This window comes from Oryzias melastigma, linkage group LG6 (assembly GCF_002922805.2).
Source record: "Oryzias melastigma strain HK-1 linkage group LG6, ASM292280v2, whole genome shotgun sequence".
NCBI classification, from domain to species: domain Eukaryota; kingdom Metazoa; phylum Chordata; class Actinopteri; order Beloniformes; family Adrianichthyidae; genus Oryzias; species Oryzias melastigma.
This window is the reverse complement of record NC_050517.1, coordinates 19,075,055-19,086,053: the sequence shown is the minus strand read 5'-3', so window position 1 is coordinate 19,086,053 and position 10,999 is coordinate 19,075,055. Positions and strand designations below refer to the sequence as shown.

Genomic DNA, 10,999 nt, shown 5'->3' with positions numbered 1-10,999 from the left:
AAGCATTGGCACGACACGAAAGCGGCCCAAGCGAAGGCCTGTGCGGTCACAGAGACTGCTGAATCACCGACGGCACACCGGCTTTTGTTTATACGTCGGCTTTTGAAATAAAGCTGCTCATAAAAAGCAGATCTTTGAAGAGGCTCTATACGTTCTGATGTATTCTCTCTGCTCAAGGGGCGCATATAATTCACCTTGTCACATAAAGAACAATTGAGAGACTGACAAATGTTATGGGGGCTGTTCTTTTGACCAAAGAAAATAGAACATTATTGTTGTTTTTTCTTGTGGAGAGATCTCTCTCTGATTGTCTTTAACTGCAGTGATTCATTCATGATTCATCCCCAGTGATGATCTGTGGGATCCTTCAGCTGACAGGACTTTAATTGTAAACTGGTGACACGTTAACCCACTTGATTCCTACTTCCTTTTAAAGCAGCGGTTTCCGAAGGTGGAAATCTTAAGAAAACATTTGCTTTACTCAACGTGTGGAAAAAGGCCACACAGACACAAGCGGGGAACAATCCTCACGCAAGTTCTTAGTTTGATTAAAAGGGAAAAACATCCAAGAGCTTTTCATTTCTGGCTGTGTGCTGATGTTTTTCGTCGGCAGGATTGGTTTCCCGGGAACCCGTCCTGGATTACCTGGCTTTTCTTTGTGCTTGTGTTTCACAAACTGTTTTCTTTAGACTTCTGAGTGAGCCCCGAGCTATGCGCCGTCTCTGGACATCCCAAACACACATGTCCAGAGCTCAGCCTTATCGCCGGGGTCAGTCCTCTTCTTCCCGTTTGCTTTGAGGATGTTTCCTCTCCCCTGAAGGCCCGAGCTGAAGTTTGGGCCTGAAATTCCTGTTCCCCTGATGTCGAAACTCTTCCTTCAGCAGTCCATTACCGCCGAGGCAACCAAACCCTCACTGCCTGCAGGGTAAGAGTAGCTGGTGCAGACCATTGGGAGCCAGAAAAGAAGAGTACACACTCTGCATCACCTAGCAGAGTAAACAGAGCAACACTGACATGACCGGCAGAGTGCTTCATTGTAAACTTAGTGGATGAGTGTAGGTCCAACCAACTTGAAATGAAGATTTTTCTTTTTTTAGCTTTTCAAACCTTTCAGTCAAGAGCTGCCACTGTAGAAGTTTAAGTTTCTTCCAGAGCAGAATTATCAGCAGTTAGATCTGGGATGCAGAGATGGTTTCAGCTCACGGAGCAGAAGAATGTGGTTTTATTGTGCGCTTTTAAACAACTCCCAATTACCTTAGACGTCAAGGTGGGCTCACTGTGTCAATGTCTGGGTCAACAGTATCTAATTGTGGAAAGGCTCTTTTACACACGGCCCATTCTCAAGAAGCCATTTTGGAAGTCATAAAAAAGCTTTAAAAGTTTATTTTAAGTTTGCTTTGTACTGCTCGTCTTATCAGTGAAGGCGTTCCGCTGGATCTGGTTTAGATTGGTCAGATATACGGCCCCGCTCTGGCTCCTCCTGAGGTGCTGGCACAGTCTAGACAGAAGGAGAAAACAGCTCTTCACATGACGGGCCGTGCCTTTGCAAGCCCATCTTTACAATTACGATAAGCTGTTATAAATTTATGGTGATGCTTACTTTGTTTTTCACGTGTTATTAAGCCTGTTTTGGTTTAGGCTTCCACCCCAGGTTTCCCCAGGAATTTGTTGGTTCCAGAACATTAATTTAACGCCCCCTTTGTTGCCAGTCTGGACAGTGAGGATGTTATGTAATGGAAGCGCCGTTAAGCCCCCTTAAAAAAAGCCAGGTCTCTGAACTTAAGGAAGAACAGAGCAGGCCCTTGAGTTTTCACAGGGTCTGCTGCGTTCTACGCAGACCAGATGCGCCGATTCTGACGCCGGTTTCACATTTTATGATGTTGAACTTTTGCGCTGCAGACACGAAAGAGTCTTGGATTTGCCGTTGCTCTCTGTCCAATCGAGGCTTGGAACGTCGTCGGGAAAAATCTCTTATTTACGTGCGGACTTTGCCGCCACCACCACCTTCTGTTTGATGTGTCTCTGCTGCAGGCCCTTAGAGGTGGACCGTCTGTCCAGACGGCTGAAGATGGATTGAAGATGCATGGTGCAGGATTATGAGATCTCAGGCGTGATTTGTGGGTTGGATCATGTTGGAGCTCCAACTCAAACATCCACTTCTTCACTGTGGTGCTAAATTATAATGCTTAAATGCTCGGGATTAAAAAAAAAAAAAGAAAAACAAGAATGAAGAGTTTCTTCATCTTTCCCAGAATCACAGTTTTTGGCTTTTTGATGAATTTGGCTATATAAACTTTTATACTCCCATTGCTTATTTATCTTAGTGGAAGTATTTCAGCAGACCAGATAAAATGTTGATGTAGGATTTAGAGGGAAAAAAATTAACATGGAAATACTACTGTCCTGAAAATAAGCAGTTGTACTTTTGAAAATAACCAGAGCCTACATTTTTTATTAGTTTTTGGGTTTTTTTTCTGGAATGAATGGATTTATCTCAATAGCAAACTTGTAATATTTAAACTGATCAAAGTTAAATAAAATATTTTTTTTATTCATAAAAAGCACACATTTTCTAGCTGTTAGTTTTTTTATGATCAGAAATAAAACCGATTTTGTGTCTTTTTGAAGTTTTCATCTGAGAACACCTTAGAGACTTCACCCTGAACTAAATAAGCCAATGACTGATCACTTTGTTTATCCCACTGCTCTGACTTGGAGTGGTCTAATAAAAGAGAACCCAATAGAAGAACTTAATTAGGAATTTCTTTTTTGTTTTTGTTGTATTTTGGGAATTTATGTTGCTGTGACTTTTGGACCTCACCTTGCCCTGCTGGTGTGTTGCTTGGGCCAGCAGTCTCGGCCTGTAAAAGCAGTGCATCCTGGGATTCAGTAAGAAGAGCGGCGGATGATCGTCTCAATCTCAAGACGAAATTACCAGAGAATTCTGGCTGTTTTGGTTGTTATGATCTATCGAATCAGCTTGAAGTCATTTTGCTTTTAGACACTACTTTGTCCCATCAACAGTGTTGCTTATTTAAAATCCCACTCCAATCATATTTGAGTTATTTAAAATGTTCCCAGTGGTCTTTTAATTATAATTGTGCCATTTTTATTCTAAATAAAAAAAACTGTCATTTTCTAGGACTTAGCTTCTGCAGAGCAGCAGTAGTTTATTAGAAATTTACCTCTGAGCCAGGAGCAATGCCGCCCCCTTTCCCCCTCCCTATTGTTGAAGGTTTTCTGTATACACTCTCTCCTGCTAGCTTACAGCGTCTCACACCCCCAACCTAATATTACTGGTGCAACAAAAATGGCGAGCAATATTAAAGCAGTCCAGCTGTAGACTTTTGAGCCAGATGCCAGTTCGGACGAGGAAAATGAAGACGCACGTGTATCCAGTCAGGATCAGACTTCAGAATAGAGAGAATAGGGGAGCTTGTTCCCCGCCCAGCATATTTTCTTAAAAGCAAATCTGCTCCTGATTCGCGATTTGATTAAAGAAATTCTCAGTAATGCAATTTTAAGATTATTTTTTCTTAATGTATGTCCTGCATCTTGATAAAAATGACACAAGACGAGGTTAAAAACATCAAAAACACCGTTTTCATTGGAGTGGGTCTTTAAGTCGGGGTGGCCGGGGTGTTAGTGGAGGCTAGTAAACCCTGCCTCTCACCCCTGACTTTATCCCTTAACAGCAGAGCTGCACTGTGAATTCCCTCTGAACCTGAGCTTCCCTCTTGCACAGACTGCTCTCTTGACTTGTTTATGGAGCTTATCCCAAAACTTGAAAGGGAAGTTTGAACCACTAATGATGACATCAGTCCCGCGTTTGGCATTTTCCCCCTTCTGTTACAGTTTTACCAGCAAAATCGCGTTTTATTGCCCGTAATTGTGTAGTGGGAGGCTCTGCGACCCCCTCCAGGTCTTCCCCTAATAGCTATTTGCGTGTTATTTTAGTGGCAGATTTACATGTGTGTGGGAGGGGCGGCGAGCAGTGATTTACAACCAGCAGTGCCACTGGCGCGCTCAGCCGCTGACTGGCCCTGCTTGCTGTGTGTTCCAGGTAATAGTGCAGTCTGGCCGCCAGCCCAGCGTGCTGCAGAAACTGTGTCAGCTGCCCTTTCAGTACTTCAGTCACCCGCGCCTCATCAGAGTCCTCTTCCCATCGCTCATCTCGGCCTGCTACAACAACTCTCACAACAAAGCCATCCTGCAGCAGGAGATGACCTGCGTGCTGCTGTCCACGTTCATACAGGTAAACAGGAAAATGTGGTTCTAGATTTTACATGTCCTCCCTGAATCATAATATTCTTAACCATTCTTTTTTTTTTAGATTTTTCAATACATTAAACAATTAAATCGGTGCATTAGCTAATTGAGGACGGCTCATTTGGATTTCACCCCAAGATGGATTGATTCCTTCACGCTAGATTTACCTGCCACTTTTTTCATCTCCCAGCAAACGGCTCGCCTCCTTCATCCTGCTCTGACAACAAGCCCTCCTCACCTCCCCGCAAACACCACTGTTTAGACAGATTAACCTGCATTCAAAGGAAGACAGGCTATTGTCATTTCTTTCAAACAAAGCAATAATGCATGGCGTCTTGCCCCCCCTCACCGCTCTCATCCCTGTTGTGTGGCGACATTCCTCCAAAGGGAACTAGTTAATCCTGGATTTGCCGAGTAAAGTTGAGTTTACTGACAACTTTCTCTAAATTGTATCTTTTTTTTCTTTCATCTAGGACTGTGTTTCAAACGAAAAGGATTCAGACACTAAAACGGCAAATACAGGTATGTTTTTTTTTTCTATTTTTTACTAGATGTTTCTTTTTTCTGTGGAATTCTATGCAAAGCTTTTGTTGTAATGAAGAATTTTAGTCAAGCGTGCAATCAAATAAAACGATTCTTCTCTGTTTGTTCAGATATCCAGAAAATGCTGGATTACTGCGAACTGTCCAACCGCTTTCCAGCTGATCAGTGGGATTCAGCTCTGCAGTTTTTTCTCAAGAAACAGGAGGAGTGATGGAGTCAACAGAAACAAAACAAAAAAAGCACACGACAGAAGACACCGTAGAGACTGTTTCATCTGAAAAGATGCTTAACTTAGTCAAATGTTTATTTTCTAAAGCCGGGGTGCGTTATTCCAGGCTTGGAGGGCCGGTGTCTCTACATGCTTTCAGATAAACTTGTCTTGCTGATTACCTGGATCAGGTGACCTCTCAGAAGATGTAAAAGCAGAGTTTGTTTGAAAGCCAGCAGGACAACGGCCCTTCCTGCCCACCCCCGTTCTAAAGCCTTCTTCTAGGTTTTTGGAGTTATGGTGATTTCGTGAAACTCATCTTGATGTTTAAGGAAATTTTGCACAATTTGTGTTTTCAATGTCTTATGTTCTTTCCGTTTTAACACGTTTTGTGCTGTCCCGGTCACTTGTATCATTCTACTTGTTCTATAAAACAGAAATGCTGACATTTTCAAACCCAGTATGTTCACTTACTGTAATTTATTACTTGCCAAACGTTTTTGTTTGTACGGTTTAATTTATTTTACATGTTTTGTTTGACTGTAAAGTCTTTGAATTTCTTAAGAATATGCCAGTTACAAGTTCAACTGCAGTCCTGTGTTTAAAAATGCTGTTTACTTGTCTTTACATTCTCCTGTTGGAAGCTACTTATAAATTAATATAATTTAATTTTTTTTTTCTTTTTAAAACGTTGAATAAAAATGTTTTGGGGCATTTTTTTGTCTTTTTTAACAATCAAAATATTGTTTATCACACTATTGGAAAATTTAAATTTGGTCAAAAATTAATTATAATTTTCTATTTTAAAGACAAATGCTAAAAACACATTTTACAGTTTTATAATAAGTTAATAATAACTCAATCTATTATGTTTATAGTTAATGCTTGCCACAGCTTTATCTCTGATAAATGCATATTTTTCAATCAGTTTGATTTCCACCTTTGACAGTGGAAGAGTCTCTGGGCAAGCCACTTAACCTCACATGGCTCTTTGAATTGAGGCAAGCTCTGGTTTAAAAAAAATCTTCTGAAAGACTTTAAATATGTGGTTAAATAAATCGCCGCAATGTCAGGATAAAAATGTTATTTTCAACATAAGTGAGAAAGAGTTAATATTGAAATTCACATTAAATTGCTTTTAAAATTACATTTTGACTAATTAAACCTTAAATATTCAATACAAAATAAATAATCTGATTTCTAACCATTATTTTTTTTTTTTAACTCTGTGTTGTCCTCTCTGGTTCCCATATTTTATCAGCTGAGTATCTTAACTGGATTTTTAATTTGAAAGAGGCTTCGTTTCCTTCCCTGACAAAAGTCGATCCTCCCCAACAAATTGTTGAGGTGTAGTGTGTCCGTTTCTGCTCTGACCTGGGTGCTCTCTCGTGTCCTGCGGCAATTTGTCGCTCAGGATTCCAGCTGGAATGAAAATAAACTGGAGGCGCGCCGGGATGCGTCCGCAGGCTGGGAGTCGCGTCTGCGCTGAGCCGCTGCACGTCCTGCTGTTGTGGGTCCACTCTCTGTATCCTTTTGCAGGTGATGCCAGATGCAGATAAGCGGCCGCCGCCGCTTGTGTTCTGTCTAGACTTGTAGCCCAACTTAAAGTCTTGGGGTTCATTTGTCACTGCGCTTTTACGCATCGAAAAGTTTTTTTTTTTTTGTTTGTTTTTGTAAAAGGACTTTTACCTGTCAGTGAGTTTTGAATCTTTTCAAACCTTAAATTGAGACGTTCCAAACACACAAGACAAATGTTCAATAAAATCCCCTCTGCAATCGGTGAACATAAATAAATAAATAAATTAACAATTACTCTCCAAATTTTCTGTGCGTAAAACCCCCCTATATCCATAATGGCACACTCCAGCCTATTTATTTACTTTTCTGACGTGGAACAAATAGATAACGCATGCGTTAATCAACAGTTTTATTGATAAGATCAGCTATGTCTGCTCTCATAATAAATAGTAATAATTTATCTCCTGCGTAAAATGCGAACTTTGTGAATGGATTTGCTTATCTGTTCCAAATAATTTACAGGAGCCGACAGGGAACGTTACAGATCATGCAAATGTACAAGTTTGGGGCAAACATACGGTAAGGTCCAGCACAGGCGAACGGGCCTTTAAATCCCAGCAAATATTCCCAGTAATTCCGTCTCAGGCCCGGTGTTCTCTGCAGGAGGCCCGTCGTGTCCTTTCGCTGTATCCATAACAGAGGAGTGCCGATGCTTCAGACGCACAAGAAGGTCTCCAGACTTTAACGCAGCATAAATCCATTGTGTCTGGAGTGAATGCGTCTTTTACGCATCCAGTGAGAGCCGCCATGTTGACCCTGCGGCTCCCTCACGTGTCGATGGGGCTCGGCACCATACTGTTCGGCGTGTCCGGTAACTGCGATGACAGAGAGGTCACATCACTGCCCGAAGAGTTCCCCAAAGAGCCCGACTCAGAAAAGGACACCTGCAGGAATAAAAAATTAGTAAACATCTGTAGAACTTCAAACAATGTATTTTTTCATCCATAAATTATGTACAAAAAAATTGTACCAGATGTTGGAAAGCAGGCTGATCCAGGTCAGTCTGCAGGGCTAGATCACTAAGCGTCTTCCACGGGGTCTGGTAAGTTTGCACCTCCACTGGATTCCCCTGGACGGTGGTGTCGTGCCGGATGGGACTGCCTGCCACCAAAGGGGTGCCTGTCAGACCCTGCAGATTCTGGAGGATGGAGAAGAACACCAAGTTTGCTCAAACTGTGCAAAGATTTAATCACTGCAGGACTGACAGCATTCTGTGGTTTATTCTCAGGAATCCTGAGAATATCGTATGCTATAAAAGGAAACGGCATGAGCTATAATAAAATAAACTGGGATTGTTTCATTCAGCAGATGCTGGCGGATTACTTTCATCTGCGCTTTTTTAATTTTCAAAATTGGATATTCATAAACTATTAATATTCTGCGTTTTTAACTTCGAAGTTTAAGCTAGATTATGATTTATAAATGGTGCCTAGATATTATTAATATTTTTATTATTAATAATATGCAGATAATTAATCTGATCTCGTTGATGTTGAAAGAGTGATCCAACAGGCCGCGTTACGCGCAGGTGCTGATTGCTTTTACGCAGTGATTTCCAGTTTTCCATGGATACTCCGGGGCGTCACTCACGGTTTTGTCGTTGTGCTGCTGCTGCTGGATTTGCTTCATGAGGATGGACTTCTTCTTGTCTTTGCAGCGTTTGTTCTGAAACCAGACGCGGATCACCCGGGGGCTGAGGCCGGTCATCTCCACCAGCTGCTCCTTCATCAGGGCGTCCGGTCTGGGGTTGGCGTTGTAGCAGGTGCGCAGGGTGTGGAGCTGCTTCTCGTTGAGCACCGTCCGGACACGGGTTGTCTTCTCAGACTGCTTGTGCACGTGGTTTCGATGGTGGGAGGGATGCCGGACTGAAATTGGGTCTGTGGAGGAGCGCAACAATGAAATTTACGCACGCGTATAGGCACCAAAAGTCCTCATAGTTTTCTCCAACAAAATTTGATTATCTGGTAAAACTATTAATTTGTATTGGGAAAATATTAAACCAATTAAAACAAGTGTTAAAATATAAAATAAAAACGAATTTCCTCCTACTACTATTATTATTATTATTGTTATTATTATTATTATTTGTTTTATTATTATTATTATTACCTGATATGTGCAGTGGTCTTTTGTGAAGGCTGTCCGGGCTCAGCGGGCTTCCTGCAGAGGCCCGCTCCAGCAGGTCGTGGTTTGCGCGGCACAGCAGCTCGTCCTCCCGCAGGGAGAATTCGTCTCCAGGCAGGAGGTGCCGGCTGCACACCGAGCACCGAAAGCACTCCATGTGATATACATTGTCCCGAGCTCTCATCACCAGGTCACTGCTGCAGAAGCCCGTGTTACACTTTGCACATTTGATACCAAACAACCTGGGAAGAAGCAGGACGCTGGTGACATGCGAGTTTGACGACTAATGCGCATGAAGCAAGAAAAGCTCCCTTCAAAATAAAACGTTTTTACGCAATTGTTTTTTAAGTTTTCCCTAAATAAAAACATCAAAATGCTAATATTTTTTTCTTTTCTCCTTACCTTGCATAATCCCTTTTACAGTAGGTTTTTCCATCCCGAACAAAACAAGTGCACGTCTCATCCAGATACTGGTTGCACTCTGCACACTTGAGACAGGCTGCATGCCACTCCAGGTCCGGGGACACTCTCAGGATGTACTGGTCGTGTATTTGACTTCCACAGCCCACACACATTGCGATTGCTGACTTCTCTGTGAAGGTGAATTTGACAATGCGCGTGAGCGCTTTAAAAGGCCATCCCAAACACTCTTCATATATTAAAAATAAAATAAAATTTTAAAAAAGTCGCATCAGTCCATCTGCGGATGTTGAGTAGAAAATGCCTTACTCTTTGAATGATCCCCCATATCATCCAAGAAGGAGGTGTTGAGGAGGATGTCTACCATGCAGGAAGACAAAGTGGAGCGTTAAAGCCGACAAACGGACGGACGGAGGAGAGGAGCGGCAGAGGAGACCGTCCCGTCCCGGGGCTGGATGATGAACTCCTAGTCCTCCTCCGAGAGGTGGGGAGAAAACAGGGATCATCGAGCAGTGACGTCTGCGGGTCCGGGGAGAGGGTGCCATGCAAATCTGCTGTGGACCCCCGCTTTGTTTGTACTTCAGTCTTTATGGGCTGGCTCTCCTCGCACTGTCCCACAGCTCCGCATGCCTAGGTCTAATAAAACATTTTTGGTAACTTGTTGAGCATTAAAGTAACCGTCACCGCGCGCGGTTTGGGGTTTGGAGACGCGCAATGCGTAATTTCCGCTTGACCTACACACCACTTGTTATTTATAACACTGATGTTATCATTTATTATTGTTAAGTGACATCTTTCCACTTATAGAAAACGTGTTTTAATTGCATAGGGTGGTTATTATATGACTTTTCTCATGCATATTTACTGTTCATGCCATATTCATGCTGCAAAATGTATTCACATTGCAGTCTGATTTTGTTTGTTGAGAATATTGGTGTGCTTTTGTCTTTTTTTAAGTAACTCCAATATACTTTAGACTCGACCCATAGCAGGGAGCCCTCTACTGGGTGAAATTGCTCACACCTCACAGAGAGTTTACCATAAATTAGGCTACATTGAGCTGTTTGTGGGCATGACAGACCACAATTGTTTGTTTTAAAATTTAGGCTTAATTTTTAAAATGAATTTTTATTTTATTTTAATTTAAAAAAAAAGAACAACAAGCTTGATGCTAGTAAGCTCAATAAACAAATATGTATAAAACACATTTAGCTCACCTTTTTAGCAACAGATATTTTACTGTATGTACTATAATTTATTTTTATTTGTTAAATAATATTTTTATAGTTTATAATTTACCCCAAATATTTTTTATATTCATCCAAATGATTGTTTATAAAGTGAAGACTTTTTATTTGTCTTATATGTTTTGCCCCTTTAGAATAAACTTTTTTCTTATAAACGAATAAGGAAATTTGATTTTTTTTTCACTGTTATCAGCATCATCATAAAAAAGGAATATATATATATATATATTGCTGTTTAACCTTAAAAAGGAGAAAGCTGGTTGTCTAAAAATGTTACCTTTGTTTGACCTATAGATTTTATTCCCTAGTTTCAATTTTTTCCAGCAGTTTGATGTCAAATAGGTTCAATTTTCAAAACCCAATAGAAACGCCATAATTTGGCCTGCTCTTAATGTGAGTAGTTTGATTATGTAGAAAAGTAAAGTGATTATTTAAAAAAAATACACAAAGGGGATACTGGGGCAAGAGCATTAAATTAACACTAATATAAAACGTATTGTACAATATGGCTAAAGTGACGCTGAACGACCAAACTTAACTCGAAAACAAGTAGCTAAATTAATAAATAAGCAAAATAGCTTTCTAATGAAATCATTGTTTATAAATTGTG

At 41.0% G+C, this 10,999-nt stretch overlaps 2 protein-coding genes across 4 annotated transcripts in view; one reads left to right on the top strand and one right to left on the bottom strand.

Annotated features, from left to right (window-relative positions):
• scaper (S-phase cyclin A-associated protein in the ER) overlaps positions 1–5,734 on the top strand; it is a 56,083-nt gene extending 50,349 nt beyond the window's left edge. For all 3 annotated transcript variants that reach the window (XM_024280817.2, XM_024280819.2, XM_024280816.2), the window contains 3 exons: positions 4,064–4,255; positions 4,743–4,791; positions 4,923–5,734. In XM_024280817.2, coding sequence (XP_024136585.1) covers positions 4,064–4,255; positions 4,743–4,791; positions 4,923–5,023 — 342 coding nt within the window. In that variant the 3' untranslated portion in view covers positions 5,024–5,734. The remainder of the gene's footprint in view (positions 1–4,063; positions 4,256–4,742; positions 4,792–4,922) is intronic.
• Positions 5,735–6,670: 936 nt separating this feature from the next.
• Positions 6,671–9,881, bottom strand: isl2a (ISL LIM homeobox 2a). The gene is made up of 6 exons (XM_024282341.2): positions 9,452–9,881; positions 9,125–9,314; positions 8,708–8,964; positions 8,189–8,475; positions 7,569–7,736; positions 6,671–7,482 (listed from the first exon to the last, which is right to left on the bottom strand). Exons 1-6 carry the CDS (start codon positions 9,507–9,509, stop codon positions 7,366–7,368), a joined length of 1,077 nt encoding a protein of 358 aa, XP_024138109.1. The 5' UTR covers positions 9,510–9,881; the 3' UTR covers positions 6,671–7,365.
• Positions 9,882–10,999: the final 1,118 nt, after the last annotated feature.

Excerpts from the sequence above, each read along its gene's own strand:
- isl2a (XM_024282341.2), bottom strand. The coding sequence starts at position 9,509 with ATGGTAGACATCCTCCTCAACACCTCCTTCTTGGATGATATGGGGGAT. Across the intron at positions 8,965-9,124 it reads TGTAAAAGGGATTATGCAAG|GTTGTTTGGTATCAAATGTG; the intron begins GTAAGGAGAAAA and ends GCTTCTTCCCAG. Across the intron at positions 7,737-8,188 it reads AGCAGCACAACGACAAAACC|AATCTGCAGGGTCTGACAGG; the intron begins GTGAGTGACGCC and ends TCCATCCTCCAG.